This window comes from Salvia hispanica, unplaced genomic scaffold, assembly GCF_023119035.1.
Source record: "Salvia hispanica cultivar TCC Black 2014 unplaced genomic scaffold, UniMelb_Shisp_WGS_1.0 HiC_scaffold_944, whole genome shotgun sequence".
Classification (NCBI taxonomy): Eukaryota; Viridiplantae; Streptophyta; class Magnoliopsida; order Lamiales; family Lamiaceae; genus Salvia; species Salvia hispanica.
Genome location: NW_025952737.1, coordinates 22,595 through 48,889, shown reverse-complemented (window position 1 = coordinate 48,889; position 26,295 = coordinate 22,595). Strand labels below are relative to the sequence as shown.

The window sequence follows — 26,295 nt, the reverse complement described above, 5'->3', positions numbered from 1 at the left end:
TGTTTAGTAATCAAATATTCAAATCTCCCACTCTCCTTTCCCAAGTTCTTTTAAAAATAAATAATAAAAAAAAAAAAAAAAAAAAAAAAAAAAAATCAAGCAAGCCATGCATGCTTAAACGTTTCTTTCAAGTTAAATTGTGATTTAAAGACTTAAAACCCAAATAATCTCAAGTTCTCAACTTGGGATGAAAAAGCTACTGAAGTTAATGTCTGTGTCATCAATTAAGCTTGTTATTATTGACTATTCCACGCCTATTGCAATCACCAAAATAAGTTCCATAACCACAAAATAGAATTGATCTTTCACCTCTAATTTCAGTCAAACAATGTTCATCTAATCCAGCAATAACATTATGGCCAAATCACACAAGAAAGACTCCATAGATTGGAACAAATAATATGAAAATTCACGGACGAGTCTCGAGTAATGGTGCATCATTTACCATCCAGTCCCATTTTGGAAGATAGCCAAACACAAAGGTCATCCATTTCCTCTGGAAGAGTATAGTGACCAAGCCTGTATGATAAGTACATTTTTTAACTATCATTAATTTGAACCAAGGGGAAAAAAGGCTAAGTCATATAGCAGAAGATGGCTTACGTAGTATAGGATTTAAAGTGACATCTCGAAATCCAGTAGAAGTTAGCTTCTGCTGACTTCTCACCAAATTTATGAGCAACTACATCATCCCCTGCAATCATATTTTCCGGTATGAATAAAAATGCACCATGTAAATTCAGTGGTGTGTACAGAAATCAAATCTGAGTAGTTCACACCAGTAAATCTGATATATCTTCATGGTCCATCAAATTCCATGTATTACCATAGGACATACACGCACACGCACACAAAAAAAAAGAAAAAAGAACCCTTATCTTTCCAACCTAATCAGACTCACATTCGATTAATTGATTATTCCTAAACCGTCCTGCTGGATGTCTCATTTAACTTTTTCACCTCATTTTAAAGTAAGCCATAAGATATAATTTTATCATAATATGGCACCGAAAGAAACATAAATTGACAAGACAGTTTCATCCATCTCATGAAAATCTATTATTCCTCTGGGTTCATACCTTTGCCATGACAAAGCAGAATGGGTAAGGATGCAGCACGTCCAGAAGCCTCAGCCACACCTTCTAATTTGGAACTTAGAGTCCTGGAAAAGTGCATGGTAAGATATCATTTTATAATAATATTTCACCATTTTGACAATGAAGAGGATATTGTTTGGAACAAACTTTGCGCATGGAAGCCAACCGCTCAATCCAACAACAGCACTTATATTTTGGGAAAACTGGTTGCCATTCTCAAATTTCCCTCGAGCAAAACAAGTAGCACAGTATAGGGAGGTTGCCGCACCCATACTGAAGCCTCCAACACCAAGTTTTACTGTAAAAACCAATTTTGAACTAGGTGAGTTGGTTGAAAATATTTTTCAAAGAAAGAGGCGCACATCCCCAACTTCTAACGAAAAACTGAATATATAAGCACACTGTGCATAAAGATACTTCCATATAATGTCTTGCAAGGAAAACAATCTCTTTCTACACAAGGGACATTTGAAATTATCATTCCTAATGCGTGGAATGAGTAAATGAAAATTCAAAGACTGCAACAGTCTAGTAACGCGCCCTCACAATTCCATTTATGAAGATAAGGAAGCGAAATTGGAATTTACATTTTTCCTACAATACAAGGAGTCCAATTGGACTTTAAATGCTGTAAAATCGTAACCAACATAATATATTCTAAAGTTGAGGTTATAACTGGGCACTGTGTTAGTACTGCTCGTAGAGGCAATTCTTAGATGCTAAGTCAGGTAAGGGACTTTAAATAATTATATCAATAAAATAACAAATTATTAAACTTATACTTTGATAGAGGACGTTCCACCCACATGTTCTGCAGATTTCTTTCAAGTATCTTTGAGTTATTAATTAATTGTTTAGTAATTTATTGTTGTTAGGAGTTTTAGAGACATGTTTATCTTTCAGAGTTTAGTTCAAGTTAGTAGTCTTTATTACTTATTAAAAATTACGAACCATTCAGAATTATGAGTTTTAGAGACATGTTTATCTTTCAGAGTTTAGTTCAAGTTAGTAGTCTTTATTACTTATTAAAAATTACGAACCATTCAGAATTATATTGACATTTCATCTTATTGTTGGGCCTTTCGAAGGACTGGTTTCTTAGTATTAGGAGGCAGCTGCCCCCGTAGGCTGTTCCCCTTCCAACATCAGATCCTTCCAACACCCCTCTCCAATATCGCCCCCTTCCCCAACAAGAGATCTCTCAAGCGGTGCTTGTCACCATTGAGTAATTTCATCCACTGATGGAAGGAGTTCTTGTCTGTCATAATATTTGCAGCCAACCTCCAGCTTCTCCTGGGATCATCGCGGCTCAGCACAGATGGATTTATTGATCCATGTTGCTTGAAATGATTTCAGTACTTTGATCTTTTATGCGTTCTTCCACATGGCAAATTTCTCATGTGGGCAAGCTAAAATACTACCCCAACCGGTCAGAACAACATTTTTTTCCGGATTAGAAGACTATCCAAGGTTGGTTTCATCTCCAGCTTTGAGGACATGGCTGTTTTGACAACGGAGTACTTGATAAAGGACATTCCATCCATATATTCTGCAGATTCCTTTCAAGTTTATCTTTTAGTTATTAATTAATTGTTTAATTATTTATTGTTGTTAGGAGTCTCAGAGATAGGTTTATCTTTCAGAGTTGAATTCAAGTTGGTAGTCTTTATTAGTTCTTATAAATAGGGCCTTGTGTTCTTCAACTGAACCGTTCAGAATTAGTATTGAGATCTCAGCTTATTGTTTTGTCCTTTTCGAAGGAGTGGCCTCTTAGTATTAGGAGGAGGGTTATATTTAGTTTTATTTGTTTTTCTCTTTGTTCTTTTTGTTTCTATCTTTCATCCCTTTCTCTCCTTTCCCCATACTTCTGTTATTTTTAAGTAGCAACCTTTATGGTTTAGCATACTTCAAGGAAAGGCATAAAGATGAGTTACTTTTTGTTCAGGAACTGAGAGATGCATAATATATACCATAGTTAAATGACTACATGCATAACTCTATTACGTGCAACAATAAAAAGTGGAGAGATCAAGACATCAAGTAAATTTGCAGTTGCTGTGGGTCAAGCTTAAACATACCTAATCAGAAGCAAAAACAACACATCAACCTAAGTAGAAAACTCACTATCAGCAGGTTCATTAGCCAATAAGCTTGCAACATATGTAGCTGAAGCTTCCAAACCGTGTACATCATCATTAGCATTTTCTGAAAGGTCATTCACATCAAACCCTGTAAGATGGGAACCATATATCGTATCTTTCAGCATTTTGAATGAGGAAAACTCTTAAATACACTAGACTGCAAATAGAAAACAGGTAGGTAGGCACATCAAAGGAATGCATGAAATATTCACAAAAATATGTTTTTGAAGTCATGAGTTAGAGTAACTAGGATGTATCTGCTTGTACTAATCGTCAACAATCCACAAGCTCCAATCCATAACTGAAAGGAGAAAGAAAGGAAACCAACAGTCGCAAGGAGACTTAAGCTTAAAAAGCCTAAAATCATGTGATGGCAGTCATGTTGCTCACAAGCCCACATATACATTCATTTTAAGGTATCATTCAACAACTGAATTATTAGTAGTTTTCTACTTTATAGTGTCCGCCATCCCTATAGATAATGGTTCTCTACTTTAATAGTCTCTGGCATCCCTATAGAAGATACTCAGCCAAATGCAAAATTCTAATGCAGGAAATGGCAGTATGGAAAAATAGCAACAGGGACAAACAAAGACACCTTTTAAGGTTTCTAGAAGGGTGGATAATAAGTCAACCCTTTTGTTTGGATTGACAACTTCGCATGGAGGATAGGCACCTTCCAAAGAGTCCTGGATTCTTACCAGGACTGCCAACCACTACCTATGAACTAGAGAGGCTAGTATAAAGCCCAGAAATGATGACCATAAACAAGTAACATGCCTTTAGCAGAGAGCCTATGGCTAAAGCTTCTTACCTTGCATACGATCTTTAGAATTATAATTTATAATGTCTTGACCTTTGATCTTCCAGTTGCCATATTTATGTTAAGCCTAATAACTAACTAAATGTTTGATGAGATATATAAACTTGTACCTCTCAACTTAAGTTGTTGTGTCTTTCTTATCAAAGACTACTTCCTATTGGACAGTGAGAATATTTTTTAGCACATTAGATATATGTAATCTAAATATGTACAACAGTTCTCCGCGTATTGCTGGAAGTTTCTTATAATATTTTTAACACATGTGTGGCTTGTGGAGTTCATTGTTTTATTTTCTGAGCCTAGAGTTTAGTAGTAGTCCTTGGTATTCAAGATCAGGCAATATAGCAATAACAACCATTTTCCCTTCAAGTAAAAATTAGAGAGGTTATCTGACTTATCTGATCTCTATCATTTCTAGAAACAGCCCAAGCCAGTAACCTGTCTGCAGAATGGTTATGGCATCTAAAATATCTTGTTAAGAAACTGCATTTGGTGCTATAACTTTATCATAAGACATGTATCATCCTGTGCTATAACTTTATTGCAATTGGTGCCCGATCTCTCATACTTAATCATGAATCAAAACTATACTCGTACTAAATTCGGTCCACAAAATCATAACGAGCCCATTTAAAATTTTAGATATTTACAAAAACTCAAGCTCAAAGCGCTTTTGACAATTTGTGAAGGGGTGAAGCAGCCTATGACAGTTTATCACAAACTTACAAGCAGTTGATGGAAAGCCTCCAAATAAAGTTACTGGTCGTTGAGGAGCAGTTGGGCAGATCCACTTTATCTGCATATTATTGCCAACTTTGTTAGATAAAAATAACTCACCAACGATCATTAGAAGTGAACACATTATATCTGATTGACTTGAAAACACAAAAGTTTTTAAGAACTTTTTTATATGTAATAGCATCCTTACATTCGGAAGTGGAAGGGTTTCCAAGAGAGTAGACCAGCTGCAAGAGACATCAAAACAAGGGGATTATATCAAACACATATATCAAACTAAGACAATCCTAAAACCAAATTCAGTTAAGCTGAGAGAAGCAGCCACAGATTACCTATTGCCGTTGTCACCAAGGCCATGTAGCCACACTATGGTCGCTTGGTGTTTACCTTTGGGCCTGACCACATACGTCCGTCCAAAGTCAAAAGTTCTCCCAGCAGCTGCAATAGATGTATGTCATAGTACAAAAGATAGTTGAACTGTTGAGATCAATTTAAATTTTAATAACAGCATCATATCCTTTGTAAAGAAGAGACAAAAAAATCAAAGATCAAAGCTGGAGGAAAATGTGGAGCTTGATTAAATAAAATTTGGCAATGAAAATTAGGATAAGGCAAGTAACAAAAATGTTGTTTGTTTATCCTTTTTCCTTTTCAGCCAATGACTGGAAGAAATAAACCAAGACTAACCAGAAGCGGCAGCGGAAGGGCCAGTGAAACTCATGTTCCTCCCGAAAAATGAATAAAGCAGCTTACTGCTGCGAGAGAGAATCGCACCTGCAAACAAAATGCGGCAGCTTTTACACATACATTTCCTGGCTAAAATAGCAAATTACTCGAAAATGTATTACTCAAAATTTTCCTCTGTAACCAACCAATTGGTGACTGAAATAGGGGATATGAGCCCTACATTTCACAATCACAGATGCTAAAATTCTTGCGCGGAGAATAGTTACAGAAACTCGCAGAATATGTGATAGACCGATACGAGAATTGCAGAAGACAAACAGTGGAGAGAGATTGGGATTTGTAGAGAAGAAGATAGATTGGGGATAAATTGATCGAATACCTGAAGAGCTCGTGATGCTGAGAGCAGTTGTTGCTCTGTAAATTGTCAACAACAAAGCACGTTACACAACACAGATTTATAAGGGACTAATTAATGGTGCAATACTCCCTCGCTTAAAAAAATAGACTAATTTAAATATAACTTTTTTTACTATTTACATATTATTTTCTCTAAAATAAATTTTTAACTCTCTCTAAGGAGTATTTTTTATTTTTATTTTTTCAAATCTGATTCATAGAATCTCTTGTTTTTCTAATGACGAGGTATTAAGAAAATCATTGACAATTTATGGATAAAATATTTTCGTTTTATTAATAAGTCAGGAATTATTTTGTAACGAAAATTGGACAACTTAACTCAATATTGGGTACTTCTGCTCTATCTGTCCTAAAAAGTAATTCTTAGAAATTTTGAAATCGAATAGTTTTCATTTAAAATTGGTAAAATAAGAGAAAATAGAAAAAAAATGTGTGAGTAGTGAGCGGATCCACCTCATTAGAGAGAAACAATATCCTTAAATAGAAAGTTTCATTTTTAGGGATCGAGCTAAAAGGAAAGTTTTTATTTTTATGAGACAGTAGAGAACAATATGGGACTACAATCTGCTCTATAAATCCACATCCTCATTTTCACGTCAGCACTTTTTATTTTTATTTTTTATATTAATCAATTAAAGTAAACTATCCAAATAAAATAAATTAAAGGCAAAGATAAAACATACTCCATCCAGTCCCAAGAAAGATGACCATCTTTGGGCGACGGGATATTATCAAGCTTTATTTTATGTGTTAAGTGAATAGAGTAAAGTAATAGAGAAATAAAGTAGATATAAAAAGGGGTTTTATTTTTAGTAATTGATACATCTTAGTTTGGAATGACTAAAAGGAAAGAAGAATGCTTGATGGAACGGAGGAGTAGTACTTAATTTTAAACATACTTCTCTAGATATCCCGGTACTTGAAGGGTTACTCTAAGGAATCAGATATCCAACAACAAAGATTCACTTTCGACAAGTTGTTATGTTTTTGTTATTGGGGGTGGAGTTGTCTTGTGGAGATCCATAAAATAGACATGTATAGCCGGATCAACCAAGGAATCGTAATTCATAGCTTTAGATAAAGCGATTTAGAAGCGAGTAACTTAAAATCTTTTTAGAAGATATTCGATGTTACTAAGTTTTTTAATACTCCCTTCGTCCCTAAAAGTAGACAACATTTGAAACAACACAGATTTTAATATACAATTGGTTAAGTAAGAAAGATAGAGAGAAAAAGTGATTGGAGCAGGATGTGTAATAATTGAAGTGAGGTAGTGGTTTTGGGATGTGTAATAATGGAAGTGAGGTAGTGGAAAGTAGGACATTTTTAACTTTTTGTATGTTTAGGATTTTGTTTTGTTTTATTTTTATGAAAGTAATGACATTTGAGTGAAAATTTGTTGGATAATGGAGATAAATTTTATGTCCAAATATGATAGATTCTAAATATGACTTTTAAACTGGGACGACTTAAATGATAAAATGTGACTCTTAAAGCTGAGATGGAGGGAGTATTTTATTTATACAAATCATAAAATTAGTATTTAATCATGTTTTAATTTAAGTATTATGTTAAATTTATCATAATTAAATCTTTACGTCATATGAATATAATTAATTTTCATCATTATGTGTTGAATTGATTGTGTGCTAATTTTATTAGTAGTAACTGATTAGGCCATTGGACTAGCTCGAAATCAAAACCTTTAGAGTCGATTGAATTTTTATAACCCGAAAAAGATCAGAACCGATTAGCTGAGTTGCAGATCAATCAAGTGCGATTTATTTTATAGTAATTACAAAATGTTCTTTATTGCAGATCACGTTTTGTTGAGTAATTATTGTGTGAATGTAAAAGACTATTCACATCACTGTTGAGTGTTGAACGAGCTTCAACAACATTCTAGAGTAACCACTTTTTGTAAAATACTCCATAGTCCGTCCATGAAAATTTGTCCATTTTCCGATTTTCGTCCGTCCCCAAAATTTGTCCATTTCACTTTTACCATTTTTGGTAGTGGACCCCATATTCACCTACTCATTCATACTCACATTTTATTATAAAACTAATACTTTAAAAGTAGGATCCACAACCATAACTTTTTCAATTCACTTTCCATTACATTCTTAAAACCCGTCTGTCCAAACCGGGACGAATTTTCGTGGACGGAGGAGTATATCACAACAGTTATCATTTCTGGAACGATTCCTTCGTTGAACGCTTGTTTAACCAAACCCAAAAAGAAAAAATAATGGAAGTTTATATATAGCGACAGAGCGGATTTATGTGTATTTATTTTGATCACTACTCATTCCTTTCGTAGATATCACAATTTAATTTTTATTTTATTTCAAAAAAATTCATTCTAATTTTAATATAAATATATTATTGTTTTTCTCCATTGAACGCACAGGAATAACATCTCATAAAATAAAATCATACAATATGTTCTACCCAAACGTGACATCTACTATGAATCGGAGAATATTATTTGTAAACATGATTAATTAATACTCCATATAAAATGAGGTTATTAAAATCTTAATACTCCCTAGTTTCAAAGAGTATGAACATTTGCTTTGACACTGAGTTTTAATGTGTAATTGGAAAAGTAAGAGAGAGGTGGAAAGAAAAAGTTTTTAAAGTATTGTTAATGGAGAATGATCAGTCTCACCTCATTAGAGAGAAAGAAGTTTCTAAAATTAGAAAATTCATACATTTCAAGAACGGACTAAAAAGAAAATAACACATACTTTTCAGGGACGTTGGAAATATCAAATTTATAAATAAATAATTTTTGAGATACTTATTAAGAGAGTACTATATATATATTGGTTTTTTTCATAATAGTAACTGCAAGCCAAATTCTACCCGAGAAATAGTGAAAGAAACAAAAAATAAAGCAAAAAGAAGCGAAAACTTAGATGTCACATTTTTTTTTAGTTTATCCAAAAATATGTCATATTTTATTTTTTATTTTTTTTCTCAATGTATCAATTATAAAAATATATTAACAATTTCTATTTAATAAACAAAACAAAAGTCTCCTAAATTTCATGCCATGACCGTAGTGTCATATCTCCCTTCAAATAGAAGGAGTAGTTAGGGTGGAGAGTATCTTCTTGTTTTCTTTACCGTCGTATCTAGAAGTCGAAAGTTTGAATTAAATAACTGATTTAGAAAAATAAAGTTAATATGCGTGTGAAATTAATGAAAAAGAATAAAGTAATAATGGTATTTTCAATTGAATAGTATTTTCAATTAATATAAAATTAATATATAAAAGTAGAAGTTATATTTTACTAATTTTTTTTCCTATTTTTTTAACAAAGTCAAATACTCCTCCATATTCCAAAAAAAATATATTTGAAACAACACGGGTTTTTATACACAATTGATAAAGTAAGTGAAAAGAATTGGTAAAGTAAGAGATAAAGAAAAGAAAAATGAGTAAAGTAAGAAAGATGAAGAGAAAAAAGTAGTGAAAGTAGAGTTAGTAGATTGTGAAGTCCATGTCTTAAAATAAAAAAATTCTAAAGTTTGTATTTTTAAGGACGACTCAAAATGAAAATAGTTGTTATTTTTAAAAATAGAGGGAGTAATTTTTTAACAATTAAATTACTAATAAATGGGATAATTAATAGGACCGTAGCAAGTAAAACTATAGTAAGAATAATTGATTTTTATAAAAAGGTATCCTGCAACAATTCTTGCAATTTTTTATTAACTCAACAAAAACCAATAAAAAATAAAACAACGAAAATAGTGACAAAGAAAAAGAAGAAGTTGGAGGTGGTATGACTTATGATATACTCCCTCCATCCATCATATTTAAAGACGATTTTGACCTAATACGAATTTTAAAAAATTATTTAACTATATAAAAAAATCTGAGTGAAAAATTAATGGAATAATAATTTTATAATAGAATATGAGCATAATGAATAAATGGAGTATGAGATCCACTTACTACAAATAATAAAAAAAAAAAAAAATAAATACGACTCTAAATTAATGGTGGAACCCAACGTGATAAAAATAAGTCAGTTTTGGCAGATAGAAAGAGTAGATTAATGTTTGGAACCTTGTACCTTCCTCAATACAATGAAGACAATCCAATTTAATTTCACCAAAACAACAACCTAAATGGCTCACTAAACTCGCACCACGGCATACAATACCATTTATCTTAGCTCGGCAAAAAAACAAATACAGCCACAAGTAGATTTGATAGTTCTTCAATATAGAAGAAAGGAATTACGCAAAATGAGTTTTTAAATTGTTCATAAATGTCTTAAATTTGATATGGATGAAACCCTGGTGTGATATTTATACTACGGTAGAAAAAAGGTAACAAAATAAGCCAAAAATCATCCAAAACTACATGGCTGTTCAAGTCAACGAGTCGTTGGTTCAACAAGGGCTGAAGTCGGTGACTCGTGAACAGCTCTCTAGAATGCTTCACGCATCTCAATGAGTCACGGTATTATATATGGAGAAGTCGGCGACTTGCTCGGGACTCGAAATGGCTCACCAATGTCAATGGGTCGCTAGGTTCGACATGTCGTCAAAGTCAAAATTGTGAGTATTCTACTTGTTTTGTTTATGCAAAATCGCGAGTTACTACCGGCTCGCTCGGAATGTACAAGAGTAGTTGGGACAATCAAAAAGAAAGTGTATCCACTTTTAATTGGATGTGAAATATAAAATTTACTATAAATTACCAAACTATTAATTTGTTACTCCCTCCGTCCGAATAGGAGTCCCGGTTGACCATTTTCATCCGTCGCCATTAGGAGTCCCGGTTAGACATTTTATCTTGGGAGTATAAAAAATGACCCCATTTTTTCCTTAATTTAGAAGCTGCAATTAATTTTAATCCACTTTGATTGCAAATAATAATATAAATGGGTCTCACATTCCACTATCATACACTTAAATTATTACACTCAAATTTTTCTTAAAACCCGCACCCAACTCAACTGGGACTCCTATTCGCGGACGGAGGGAGTATAATTTTGCGATCTAAGTTTTGGTCATGAACATACGAGTTATAACTACTATGCAACAGAATAATAAAAATAACTCAGAAATTGACATATAAATTTACTATTTTTGTGTAGAAAAATCTTTAGGACTAATTCTCTTATTTGGTCTCAAGTCTAATCTAACAACTCTACATAAATGAATTGTAGCTTGATGCAAATCTTAAAAACTCAATTAAATAACTTTAAGAATCAGTATTAAGACTCAAATAGTTAGCACTCCATCTATGAATGATGAAATATGAAACCGCGTTTCCAAGAAATTGTGGTCAATAAACAAAATTCCAGAATCAAGAAAAGTAGACACTTTCTTTAATTTCCCAAAGCAATATTCTTTCCTTGTACATATATATTGGCTTATTTTATAGGTCACAACACGCTTTTACACACATATATATAGTCTTTCCTATGCATGAAAATTACATACAATTTAGAGAAAAGAAATCAAAGGTAGTAATTTTAGAGAGGCAGGGGCAACCTTGGAACACAATTATAAAATGGCTAACACTAAGAGTTTGGTATTGTTTGGATGATTAGCCGCCGCCGTATTGAGCGGTTATGCCGCCGATACGACAATGTGGGAGACGACCTCGGGTGGACGAGACCGCCTCTTGGAGAAGTAGCCTACCAGACATGGGCTAGGGTTAAAGATTTTGACGTCGGAGATACCATAAGTGAGTAGTAGGGTAAATAATTTTGCATTTCTTCAACTAATTTAGTTGCTACACAATCTTTCTTTGCAACACTATATGTCACGAAATTTGTTTAACAAATTAAAATTATCCTCCTACAATTTCTAAAAATATAAACAAAGCAGTTTCTATATCAGCACATACTGATATGATAAGGGCACGTAATTATTGGATTAGAGTTAAGTTATATTATGTTCACGTTCTTATCTCATGGATAAGATAATTTGTGTCGTGTCTGTGTAACCCGTTATCATTACTATTAATATTTTTTATTATTATTGCTTTATTTTTTAATTTACTATTTACTGTTTATTTGAGTATTAGGTTTCTAAATGGAGAATTAGACTTTATTTAGCTATTGTATAGTGTGAAATTGAATTTTTCTCATGTTGTATCGTTATCGGTCACACATTAGTACCAATTATAACATTTTACTAATATATTTGTGTCGAGGTTTTCTTGTATTGTATCAGGTCACATTAGTACGAATTATAATCCCTTAAAAGTGAACAGTAGATCATCACACATTAATCATCCATTACATCATAACCCAAAGTAAATTAATTACTCTGATCTTGTATTCATATAACCCAATTTATTTTCAAAAATTACAGCATTCAGCTGGAGTGGAACACACAATGTAGCCCAAGTGACAAAAGATGGTTATGACAGTTGCAATGCGACAGGCAACTTGTTGATAGGCCAAGTCCAGACAGTAAGCCCATACAACTTCCTCATCAACTCAACGGACCCTTACTATTTCATTTGCACCGTCCCGAACACTGCGCCAACGGCCAGAAGGTTACAGTCCAAGTCCGCTCCTGGAACGCCGCTCCCTCAGCCGCCTTCTCGTCTGTCTTCTTCGCCATCGCCGCCCCCACTTTCATCTTTGCATCTCTTTTCTATTAAGATATTTAATTTTATGTATTTTTCATACAATATTTTGTAAATTGATTCATGTTTAATATCTATGTGTTGTTTAAAATCTAATCTTTAATAAAATTGCATTTTTAGTCAAATTAGTAATTAAACAAATAAAGTTACATGATTCCACACGACTAAGAAATTAGACAAAGCTCATGCTAGATAACACAACAACTGAGAATTTGTGAATGGCGTTATTAATATTACAACTATAACTAATCGATAATGTATGGTGTAATTAATTTTTGTCCAACGATTCCAAATATTTCTCAACATATTACATCAACACACTGCCTAAGAAATGCAAGAAATGTAAAGAGCAGCCGGTTTTCAAATATTCTCGACATTCTTAAATTCTCGGATGAGTTTGGAGAAGGTCGAGTGTGTAGAATGAAAAAAACACTTTATAGTCCGAAACAACGACTAATCGATATAATTGGTGATGTAATGAAGAAATATGGATTCTAGAGTAATTCATGAAGAAATATGGATTCTAGAGTAATTCCGCTAATACAATATTTCTAAAAAGCAAAGTGATCTCGTAACATGTTTAATCATTTACATGGATGATATATTATTATGTAAAACAATGTTGGTGAGATTGAGAGCTTGAAAAGGAATCTATTTGTCCAATTTGAAATGAAGGATTTGTAACTCGAAGTTCTTTTTGGTATTTAGATACTTAGATCGAGTCCATGTATGAATTTTTCTAAAACAAAGGATGTATGTCTAGAATGTTGGAGTGCAAGCAAACACATACACCCATGGATTGAGAATTGAAAAGGGAGCAAAATGGCTTATCGAGAAAGATATCAATGCCTTGTTGGAAAGTTAATCTCTATCTTTCCCACACCAATCCAAAAATAGCATATGCAGTCGCAATAGTGAGTCAATTTATATATCGACCACAAGCTAATCATCTTGATGTTACGCTCACAATTGTGATATACTCCCTCTATCCCACTCTAAGTAACGCTTTCCTTCCTTTTGAATGCCCCACTCTAAATGATATATTTCTAAAAATAGAAACTCCACTCACTTTCTCTTACTTTATTCTCTCTACTTAACCCACAAATTAACATTACATAAAATTTTGTGCCGAAAAGAAATACTCCACTTAGAGTTGAACGGAGGGAATAGTATTTAACATGAACCATTGGACATCAAGTTTTATTTGAGAAACATAGACATTTAGAGATACGCAACTTTTACCGATGTAGATTAGGTTGACAACCCAGTGGATAGAAGATCTAAAGTTAGTTATTTTACCTTTGTTGGAGGTAATCTAGTCATTAGGAGGACCAAGAAGCAGAAGGTGTTTTGCCTCTCAAGCTCATAAGCAGAGTTTAAAAGAGTGATGGTTTACTGGAAGTATTATGGTTGTGCAACATGTTGTTTGGTTTTCCACCTTTAGAGACATGTTAATTCTGTGACAATAATGCTACAATAAATATCTAAGAACACAGTTCAGCAGGATCCAGAAAAAGATTGATGCTAGAATCATAAAATTGTCCTATGTTCGGTTTGAAGACTAGTTAGCAAATAATTTGACAAAGATTACAAATTTGAAGAACTTTGCAATGCATTAGGCAAGTTGAGCATTATCGAATTTGTTGCTCAACTTGGGGGCGTTCGTTAGAAAGGAAAGAATCATCAAACATAAACATTTAACAAGTATGCCACATATTTTTAGATACTGTTCCACTAATATAAAACATTTGCACCTTGTTAAAAAATCTATACCCAATCTGCTCAAAACAAAATAGGAACCTTCCCTTTTCTATCTGGCTCATAAAAATAACATATTTCCATTAATGAAAAGTTATTCCTACTTCATTACTCATATACATAACTTTATTTACAACTTATACCGCTAGGACCTACCATTAAACACTAATAATAATATTAGACTCACTATCTACTGACACTATTTTAACTAATATTTTCTTCCTCTCTTTTATTTTACTAATTATGCATTAATTCACTTGTCATTCCAAATATCTCTTATATCTCTTAGAAATACTCCTCCGTCCCAAAGAAGATGACCATTTCTTTGGACTGCACGAAAATTTATGCAACTTTGTTTATATGTGAAGTGAGAGAGTAAAGTAAGAGAGACTGAATAAAGTAGAGATAAAGAGGTTTCTATTTATAATAATGAGTCATTCGGTTGGGATAAACCAAAAGGAAAGTGAGTCATCTTCGTGGAAGGCAAGAAGTATTAATCATTAGCTAAAGAGATTAATGAGCACAGTGGATGAAATGTATTGGACATCACGTTAAAAATGAAAATTAAATAAAAACTCGCGACTTTTTTCACAGTTATACCGAGTGGTAATGTTCCTCGAAACTTGGATTTTCATTAAATTTCTAAATTACATGGAGTAACATTCTTTTGGAAATACACAACATCCACTTTACCAACCCAGATTTACAGTCTTGGACTCAAACATGGAAAAAGAAAAAATCATAATGACTAGTAACTTTTGTGGCTAATAAATTTCACAAATAAAGGCCTCAAATATAATACTCCAATTCAGAATAATAAATGGAGGAAACATGCAAAGAATAATTGAGGTGAGGTGTGATTGATTAAAGTGAAAAACCACCTCTTCTGCCAAATGTAATGTTGGGTTGCATTTGGGAACATGAGGTGACATCTAACACACACACACACACATGCCAACCTATCCCTTACCTTTCAAGGACCACTCCCCACTTTTATGACACAACACTACTCCTCAATAATTCATCCTTTTCAAACCTACAACACATCCAAAATATGCAATATATTTAGTTTTACACTAATCAAACTCCCCCTTACCTTTGCCTTCTGTACTACAAATTTCTACTGTTTTACTCAATCCCATTAAATTTTGAAGATAAATTAACAAATATCTTTGCTCATGTACTCAAAGTTTTCTGCTTTTCTTCTCAACCAGAAAAATACAGCAGGGGACCAAGCTCAAATAAATGTACTAATTTAATAAGTACAAGGGGCACAATATTGAATATTCATTGCTGGTCCAAGCAAACAGAAAAAAAGATTAATAGACTGACCCAATATAGGACTTTATTGATCTGTAACACCATTTTTAAGAATTAAAAATGCATAATCATGATGAGATAAGGAGTTTAGTTTTCTTAATTTAACAAAATTCGAAGGTCAAAAGGTTGGTTGCTTTCACTTTCTCCTTTGCCAAAAACATCATGGCCTGAAAAGCTTCAGCTACACATGACATATAAAAGCAAGAAATCCACCAAGTTCCAAATTATTACTGTGACAAATAAGAGTTTCCCTCCTTTTTCAGATGGAAAGAGCAGTTATAAGCCACCTTTTAAGATGATGAAAACACACAAAAGAAGAAGCCAGCAATAAATTTACCTCTGTAGTTACTAATCTGACAAACTATATCAATTGAACTCTTCAGCCATCCAAGAATTCAACCGGGCCAAGCCGTGTACCTAACAATGCTTCGACGAGGCATCATCAGAGGAATGCGCAGACGCAACCCCTTTTCATTGCTTCGTTGCATTGGAGTTCCTAGACACAGTAATATAATTCGTGAGTATACAACAATGTAGACGATTTTTACACTTTCCCGAGGCTGCTGAGGTACTCTTCTGCTTTCTCTAGAGCAAATCTTCGAGGACGTTCTTACCCAAAGAGCATAAAGTCTCTCCACATAGTTACAGAAACCAGCAATTGAAACACAAACCCTGGTTAATAATGCTAAAGTTTACAGTGTAACAAGTTATTCAATGGACTGCTTCTAGACACAACTAAAAGCTTAGCAGCTATTTATTCTTCAATCATGAATTGACTAGCAAACTTCATAGCCTTTTCTCAAATAGCACTATCAATGAGAATAACTTTTGCTAGATAAGTATAATTGAATATGCAGTTATGCTAACAATTTGCTGCTGTCATAATATAAATGCTTATAAATGGAATATGAAACCTAGAATTAGGACTGCTTCATAATGATAAAAACAGTAACTTTACTATTTCTCTTTAAATGATGTGATTCATCGTTACTGTAGGACCTCCAACACAGGACAGGTCACTTAACTTTTACGAACTGCTTCTGAAACTTTCCTAGCAAGAACTTGGACAGAGAAGTCACATAAAGGACTGCAACTGCATACAAAATTATAGATGCAATCTACGATTTTTTTTCCATTTTCTTTTGAAAGCATATAATTTCACGATACAGACAATGAGAAATGCAAATTTCTACATACCAGGTCTTCTCATTTGACCAACAAAATGGTTAGTTGAATCCTGTGACCAGAAAAATTGATCATTTCCTAAATCTCCACTAACCGATAGCCTACGCTTCCTAGAAACTAAATCCGCATTCTGACTCTCACTCTCTTCATTCCGCTTACTTCTATTCAACCACGTTGTGTTATGAGCAGGCTCCATAGGAAAGAAAGGGAACTCCTTCTCCACGGAAGGCCTTCGTATGAAGATAACCTACGACCAAGGCTATCAGTAACAAAACCAGAGGCCTTTTCCCTGCTCGAATTCGAATCAGAAAATAGTCCCAACCTTAGGGACAAGTCAAAGCCGCATGAGTTCCCTTCCCTTTGCTATCCTTGGAAGCAACGTCACATGTCCGCTTCCCAAAAACTTATCCTCGCCATATGGGAATAGATTCTGTAAGCAACCAACTTCGGCAGCAGGTTCAGCAGGTGATGAAAACACCGGCACACCAATGATTACAGAATCCGACTTTTGAGCTTCGTGAAAGCCCAACTGACGAACCTCGGGTTTGAACGTCATCCCATAGTACAAGGGGTACACCGAGCTTCTACTAAGTGAAGCATTACCATTGCCAATACAATGAAGCTTCTTCTCTCAAATGAAGAAGCAATGTGGTGCTGGTTAGTACTGTTGGGTATGACTCGCTTGCTAGAATCCCAAACTGAACGGGACGAATCCACATGTTGGGGCATCTTGAGCATCGAGCTACTGGTGGCTTGGGTGGCGGAAAATCAAGATTCCGTTCATTCACATTGTCACTTAGGAACCTCGGAGACAAGCTATTGTTGCATTCTTCATACGACGGTCTGAGGTAAGTCCTCGGATTGTTGTGCCTTTGCTCCTCGATGCCCTTACCGGTACACACCCTAGGTTAAGTGCAGCTGAAAAACACAATTCCATTCCAAATAGCAAGATTAAAATCATAGCAAAGTAGCATTTTCAAACAAACTAGAAGATCATAATGATGAAATAAAACCAAATAATGAGATAAAAGATGCACCTTCAACACAGGGAGGCAGAAGCTCCCCAGTCTCCGTGCTCTCGTCTTTCCTAATAATTGTGTCGACGGCATCATTCACTCGGTCCCATAGTGTCTCAACATTCGAGTATTCAGCCTATAAACACAATCAGTAGACACCAATTATAGCAAAATTGAGCTCAAGCAACAGCAAATTAAAAATGGGAAAAGGGCAAAACCTCGGAGTTGGCTTTGGAGTAGATGATTTCCTCCGCTTTTAACACCACAATAGGGAGCTTCTCTTGCCATTCTTTGTTCTTTTTAGTAGCGGCGGAGTGATTATCGTGTACGAGTCTAATCAAGAAGACAGTTTTAGCAAGAGCTTAGAACAAAATTCAGCTAAATTAAGGAAATCGAGTACCTGAAAATCTGTTGGATAACGAGACCTCTGATGGGCTGGTGCCTTTCACTGTGCCAAGCTCTGCGCACGCACTCGTACGGTCTGGGACCTGGGCGGGGCATCTTGTTCAGCTAGACCAAATATCAAACAGTTGGCGCAATCAACGAAGCAGAAGAAGAAAAGTAAAATTGGCGAAGAGGGGCAGAAGGAAGGGAGAGATACAACACAATACAATGTTGGCGGAGTAGTATGAGCTGAGAAAGAGGAGAGATGCTGCGCTTTTTAGCATTTGGTTTTTCCTCAGAAGCAATAAATGGTTTTAGCGATGTGAGAGTAAGCTGTTTGACATATTAGACATCCGCAATGGTGTTGTGACCAAAGAATAGCCAGCCCATTCTCTCCTCTCGCCACTGCTAAGAATACTAAAAATCCACCTGTTACATTAGATTTAGCCAAATGATGTAAGGCCAAACAATAAAATAATTCAAAATATACTACATTTACTGACTTTAAAATTACATATTGTAAATTACCTAATTAAATTTACGAGACATATACTGGAAAATTCATTAATTTTATATAAAAAAAAAGTCATTACCAAAAAATCAAAAAATTACATAATAAAAAACTATCGCCGTGCAGTCCTAGCCCCACTCTACTCCTCATTAATTTATTAAAAAATACATTAAAAAATGTTAGTATCATGAATCCGTTATATTGTCACACTTAACGGGGTCTCGTTGTTGTCCATCATAGGATGTTGCCATTATCACATTCACTCATGTATCGCCGGCTTTCTATTTAAATTTTATTAAAATCGCGGCTTAAGTATAGCTTTTCAAAAATTAAAAAAAGAATTAAAAAATTTAAAAAAAATTAAAATAGCTAATGATCGGGCCGCTACAATGTATACAGTTGAGCGACTCCGCCAGCCCACGCCGGTTTTTTCGCCGAAATTCCGGCCGGCCTACCTTTATCGGTTCTGGCTAAATTTGCATCTACAACATACCAATTCCACAGCTTGGGCATAGCCTACTATTGCGGATGCTCTTACCACCACCCCCCCGCTCTCTTCCATTTTTCATACTCTTTTTTCATCTTTATTATACTCTCTCGTCCCCATAAATTTACTCCCCTGCCCCATGGACAATACATTTCACATAAAAGCTCCGTCCCACATTTATAGTCACATTTAGAATTTACCATATTTGACATAAAATTTACCCCATTATTCACTAAAATTACACCCAAATGCCATTATCAACACAAAATAAACCAAAACAAAAATAAAAACCAAAAAGTCAACAAGGGACCCCCACCTTCAACCAACTCACTTAATTTATTACACACTCATTTCATCTCCACTTCATTTATTACACTCCACCATCTCACTTTATCTTACTTCATTTATTACACACTTCCATCATCTCACTTCATTAATTACACACTCCATCAATTCCTTAAAACCCGTGTCTAACTAAATGTAACTATAAATGTGGGACGGAGGGAGTAACAGCTATGTTTGGACACGAGTTTATGATTGTCCCATAAATTTTATCACTTTGTTTGGACACGAGTTTATGAAATATAATCAAAAGTAAATTAAAAAAGTTGAATACGAATCATACTTTAATATATTTGTTTCATTGTAAAATGAGTGAGAAAAGTGAAATATAACAATTTTTTTTGGAGTGGGGGGACAAAGGGAGTATATCTCTACTTTTTATTTTGATTGGTCCTTATTAATTATGTCACTTAACTTTTTGTTTGGCAATTGATCATATATTCAAGATTATTAACTCAATTCCACTCATCTTTTATTACTCCATCCGTTCACCATTTAAAGAGCATTTTTTACTTGCACAAGTTTTAAGAGATTGTTCGACTTTGTGGAGAAAAAAAATAAAGAGAGAAAGTGGTGAAATGTGGGGTCCATTTTAAGTATTAATTTTACTTGCAGGTTGTAAGTGTAAAAGTTGGTAGAATATGGATCCACATGCTAAAAGTAGAATGAGTAAATGGTTTCATAAATCGTGGACAACCAAAAATGGCAAAACAATTCTTTAAAATTGTGCACAGAGGTAGTACAATATATAAAAGTGTGACTCATATATCACTAACTTTTTCAACCCATTTACTGTACATTTTTAAAAATCGTATCGGTCAAAGTGGAACACATATTAAGGGATAGAGAGATTATGTAATACCCCATCCGTCCCGAAAAGTATGAACTATTTCCTTATTTTTCCGTCCACGAAAAGTTATGATCTTTCTAATTATGGAATACTTAAACAATGCATTACCCTTACACATCATTTTATTTACAACTTATACAATTACACTACACTACCAATGATGCGTGCTCAATTGGAGAAGATGGTGCATTTTTTCTATCTTCAGTTAAGAGTGCTTTCTCCAACTTATCCATCTCGCACCTCAAGTTTATCCTCTTTCTCGGCCACGAGATACTTGCAACCCCTCTCCTTGTGTGGGATTCATGGAGATACTAGTCAAGTGTGTCTCGCATCGTTCCATAGGCAACTTGTCGTAGTGCCATCGTGCATTTCTCAACGCGGGGTGAGCATCGAGTTTTGGTTCGGTTTTTGTCCAAACCGACGAACCCAAAAATCGAAGTTATTGAAAATTTGAAACCGAATCGAACCGAATAACCGAAAAATAAAAAATTGAAAAACCAAAAACCAAACTAAAAAAGCGAATTAAACCGAAAAACCGCAATTATAGGAATTTCAACCAAAAACCGAAATTGTATGACAAAACCGAAAAACCGAATAACCAAAATTTAAAAAAATCACAAAACTATAACATGATTAACATCACAAGACCGAAATAAGCAGAATCACAAAAAAAAATCACAAAACTATAACGAATTAAATAAATCACAAAACTTTGGAGGTGGATCTGGAGAGGAGGCGACGGGGTGGAGAAGAGATGGGCGAGAGTGGAGAAGAGATGGGTGGAAGGCGAGGCGATGGGACGGAGGTGACGGAGTGGAGAAGAGATGGGTGGAGGGCGGAGGCGACGGAGTGGAGGACGGATGGCGGACGGAGTGAACTTTGGAGGTAGATCGGAGAGGAGGTGTGAAACTCGATATTTTTAGGCTGTGTGCACAATATGGAATATCAAGCTTCTTGGGTCCAGAGAATCCACTAGATCACAAGGTCCAGGAACTCGCGGAACGCGAAAGATCTGGTCGTCGGACACACGTATATCACTTCAAAACCCTCAACCCGCTGATACTAGAACTAGTATAGGGAAGTAGGGATCGATCCCACGAGACGATGCGAAATCATGCATTTAAAGGGCTTTGGGTGGTATGGCTAGCGCCACGCAAATTGGGGTTGAGGAACTTATACTAGACGAGGAAAAGAAATATAACTATCTCTAGATCTAAGAACGGAAAACAACCACGTAACAAAGATTGGCATTATATCATCACTCTCTTCAAACCAACTTCCAGATCTAGTAATGTCACTCCCTAATCTAGCTGAGGACTCGTGCATAAAAGGGGACCATTTTTCCAAAAATAGAAGTGTACGACCAAAAGGCAAAATAACAATTCTAAACCTAACTACCTACAAACGCAAAGCACAATCGAATTTAAGCCGAAACATGATGAAAATAGAACAATGGTAGTAACTCACGACCAACAAATCGGACGTCGAAAGCTTAGAAACCCAACAAAAACTCGGATCTCTATCTCTAGATGAAGTAAAAAAAAAACGAAAGCAAAAATTCAAAATCCATGCACAATTAAATTTCCCCCTTCGGATCCACACTCGGATGCTAAATCCACCCGGATCCAAGCATCGAGACAACTCGTGAAATCCTCTCCATAACTACAGATTCACCAAATTCCCCCAAGATCAACAACAACAACAACCCGAGATCAACTCATATTCCCGGATCAAGTACGCAAAACATCCAACACAGAAATAACAATCAACCTCGGAACAAAACTCCTCAAAACATAGAATCACATAAATAAACCCACGAATCAACACCATCATAACATGAAATAAAATTCATAGATAAACAACAAGTAGCAAAACGGACAAATCGACTTGAAACGGCGAATTGGCAAATCAAAACATAAGCTTTGGAAAGTAAATGATTGTATCTTGCCCTCCTTGAGGACGGTCTGCCAAATTTTCCCCGAAGATTAGACCACTATTCTACCCCAAATTCCCATTTCCCAAGGTGTGTGTGGAGGCTATCGTCTATGTCTATGTGTTGCATGCTCCTCCTTATATAGACGTGAAAGTGGGTCCAGCAAAGGCCTTTTTTTTTTTGTGAATTGTCTTCTTTGCCCCCTTCGGACTCCTCGTCGAGCCCTTTTCTTCCTCAAATCTGCTCATTTTTCCTTCTTCCTTCGTAGTCTGCTTTTTTTCAATTCTTCCGGACCTAGCGAATTTCCTTCACACACCTGGCTTAAACAATGTGTTAGACCTAGTAAATGGTGACTTTTCATCATATAACTGATGCATGAAATTAGCCTTATCAAGGTGGAACACGCTGAAGAAGGAGAGAATTAGGGTTTGGAGTATTTTAAGTACTCCCTTCGTTCTGAAAATTTGTCACTTATTTTCTTTTTCGTCCGTCACGAAAAATTTGTCACCTTTCATTTTTACTATTTTTGGTAATGGACCACATTCCACTAACTCATTCTCAAAAGTATACTCGGGCCATCGAAGTTTCACGAAAAAATTTTTTTGAAATAGGGAGAGCAACATTCTCATGATCTTGGTGAATATACGTGCGTGTTCGTGGTATGCATGGAGCTTGGGCCCGCCAAGTATTGATTGTATCGGCGACCTCTTTCCCTAATTTTTGGATTGCGGGCATAACATCTCTTATCGTTTTATGGTCGCCACGAAAAAGCATTTTCTCCAGGACCGATTCATATTTTTTAAATGTGTTGAATGAAGAATGATGAATTTATAGAATTTGAAATTTTGAAAAAATAAAATAAAATTTCTACCCCCCCACTTCCAGTTTTGTGACCCGCCACAACAAACGTTGTGGCGACCCGCCTCTCCGACGATGGGGTGGATAAAAAATGACATGTTTAATATATATAATGTTCACAATATTTCATCAAGATCTTGTGGTGAAGTGGTCAATGTGTTAGTGATTTGTGGAGAGATCAATGTGTTAGTACTTTGTGGAGAGTTCTCGATATAATCCGTACAAATATAAAATTTGAGAAAATAAACATATAGGAAAGTAAAACTGGTTTTCGATTCCTGACCGAACCAATCCGACCGGTTGGTTTCAAGGTCTAAAATATTGGCAATTTTAAGGGTGAATTGGACCGGACTATTTGTTGATTCACAATTGAACAGACTGGTCAAATTTTTTAAACATTATGGACTAGTGATGTCATATTCTAGTTACTAAATAATGAGGGTTGTCACTAAATTTATTAATTAATTTTGCATTATGTACTTTATCAATCATAAATATATACACACTGAGAATAATAAATATGAATGAATGGATAATTTAATTGTTGAAACCTTTATTCTTGTTCCTTATTGGTAAATCATGTCTCATCCATGTATTGTTGAATTTTCCCTCCCTCTTATAAGGTTTTTAAAAAAAGGGTGAGTGTAGTAGTTCATTTTTATATTATTTCATAACAGATTCAAGATAATGTAAATCTCTTTTTTATCACTTTGTTGCACATGTGAAACCCATTTGTTCTAATTCATAGGTGTGGGGGGGGGGTTGAAATCCTCATTCTTGTGTATCATCAACTTGGTAATCATCATACAATCTGTACATTCTTACTTTATTTTTTAAATTCTTTATAGGGGGTAAGTCATCTATTTCTATATTAATAGAATATGAGATCATTTATTTGAATTGATAGTATGAGAAAAATCTTATTATCATCATTTAATTATTGCAATTTATTTTGATTATTAGAAGCTACTACTAGAACTTATTTTCTCTACACGATATATGCTTAAAAAAAATGGATATTCTTTAAGTGATAGTTATAAAAAAAAAGTATTCAATTTTCATTTTGTTTTAATAATTCTCCCTCCGTCCGAAAATAATGTTCATATTACTAGCCCGGGGTTTTTTAAAAATTAAGAAAAATGAATAGAAAAAAATTAGTGGAATATGGATCTCACATTAATATATTAGTTTAATAATAGAATGTGAGTAGAATAGTTGGGAAAAAAGTGAATTTTCACTAAAAATGGAAAAAAAAGCAAAGTCAACAACATTTCACGACATACCAAAATATCAAAAGGGGAAATATTTATTGAGGGAAAGGGAAAATAAATTCATCAACATCGGTATACGATATTGGGGTATGACCAAAAAATATTATGGTTTGATATGTTGTAGTTGCAATTAGGGGGGGGGAAAAAATAAAAAATAATTGCCTTTTGGAAAATATGGTTTTTTCGAAAATTTTTGGTAGGTATGGACCTACGTATAAATTTTTCTTCCCATTATTTTGGGTATACAATATTCGGTATATCCCATGGTTGTATAAAAAAAAGGGAAAAAAAAGGGACTTAAGGGGATGGGAAATTATATTTAATATATTTATATATAATATAAAATTTAAAAAAAGAAAAATCTTAAAATCCTACTTATAAATGTTTTGTGCAAAAAATAATTTTTTATGGTTTAGTATACCATACCATAGTTTTTTAGAAAAAGGGGGGGGTATCGGATAACATATCAAAAGTTAACCATTGACCCCACTAGTTGCAATATTATATCAAAATCCTAAAATGGAACTCAATTTTAAAAACTAAATTCCACATTAGGTTGACCACGGTTTTTATTTTTGAGTTTGAATTATTTTGTGAAATTTGTTTTGAATTATCTTGATCCTTTAGGCCATCCAAAAAGGGGCGGACGATGGTTGTCCATCATCCGCCCATCTATGTCTAGGGGGGTCGATGCCCATCGTCCGCCTCGTCCCCCGGCATCGGGTTTACGAGGGGAAAAAGGCGCCGCTTTTTCGTTTTTTTAATTTTTTATTAATTTTAAAAACCAATATCTCACCACCCTTTTTTTTTTTTCACCCCTTTCCCCCCATTTTCCACATTTCAAACAAAATGAATCCGGAGATTATCCAAGTCCGAATAGTCCAATGTTCGGTGGTGCACGGTGGCGTGCAGAACGATGAATACGGCCCTTCGACATTAACACCCGACGATCCCGATTTCAGACGACTCGTACGGGCTATCGACATGGAGCCTTCTCCCACCCGCACTTATCCGCCCCATCTCGCGGCCGTTCGCGCGCCGCCGCTCGACGCCTCGGGCTCCGCGACCAGAAGAAGGCGGCCTAAGGCAAAAAGTTGTCGCTTACCACGGTGAATGAAGAGTTCGCCCGAGGAGGACGAACTACCAGCCGGAAGAATCCATCGTCTTGACGAGGTGTTGGATTGATATTTCGAGGATCCGGTGTTCGCCAACGAGAAAGTTACGCGTATTGGGAGCGCATCGCCGAGAAATACAACGCGTCCAAGCCGCGACCGCCTACAAGCGCAACGGAGCGCTCCGCAGGACTTGGAACCAAATAAAGAACCAGGTCAATTTGTTCGCGGGAGTACGAGTGCGAGTGAGCGGAAGCCAGTGGCGAGAGTCTCGCGAGATGTGCGCGACAAAGCAATCCAGTCGTACACGTCATTGTACGGCGATTTCAAGCACTACCGGTCCTCGGGCGCTCTTGAAGGAGAAGCAAGTTCGTTGGAGGTGTGCTGCCCGATCGCGGCGGCGAAGAAGAGGGCAACGAGGCACCTTCGGTGCTTATACAAGCAGTGAACGGCGCATCTCCAATGGACCTCAACCATCCGGTGTTCAAGGATGAGAGTTCCGGCACACCGATGTTCTCCCGTGTGTCCCCGGCATCAAGGCTGTCAAGGGCAAGGGCAAGGCGACATCATCGTCCGCCGCGCCGCCAACTGGCCCCGAGCCCGACCTCGAGCGCGATGCCGACCCGACTCAGTGCGGCACATGCCTACACGGATTTGGTGGCCTCCTCGCTATAGGACGTTGTTGGACACGCACAACGCCCTCATGCGGCGACCAACCCGGCTCAAATCGCGTC

The 26,295-nt window shown here is 35.5% G+C and overlaps 1 protein-coding gene, 1 long non-coding RNA gene and 1 pseudogene across 2 annotated transcripts; all 3 read right to left on the bottom strand.

Annotated features, from left to right (window-relative positions):
- Positions 1–321: 321 nt before the first annotated feature.
- LOC125200374 (acyl-protein thioesterase 2-like) lies at positions 322–5,691 on the bottom strand. The gene is made up of 11 exons (XM_048098026.1): positions 5,672–5,691; positions 5,487–5,573; positions 5,132–5,237; positions 4,990–5,026; positions 4,788–4,857; positions 3,222–3,326; positions 1,245–1,395; positions 1,080–1,162; positions 626–694; positions 446–519; positions 322–336 (listed from the first exon to the last, which is right to left on the bottom strand). Exons 2-11 carry the CDS (start codon positions 5,518–5,520, stop codon positions 322–324), a joined length of 744 nt encoding a protein of 247 aa, XP_047953983.1. The 5' UTR covers positions 5,521–5,573; positions 5,672–5,691.
- A 9,373-nt stretch (positions 5,692–15,064) lies between these two features.
- LOC125200372 lies at positions 15,065–17,025 on the bottom strand. Its single transcript, XR_007172720.1, has 3 exons — positions 16,810–17,025; positions 15,950–16,108; positions 15,065–15,328 (listed from the first exon to the last, which is right to left on the bottom strand). It is a non-coding gene; the product is annotated as an uncharacterized LOC125200372 (long non-coding RNA).
- Positions 17,026–17,396: 371 nt separating this feature from the next.
- Positions 17,397–18,501, bottom strand: LOC125200373 (annotated as a pseudogene).
- Positions 18,502–26,295: the final 7,794 nt, after the last annotated feature.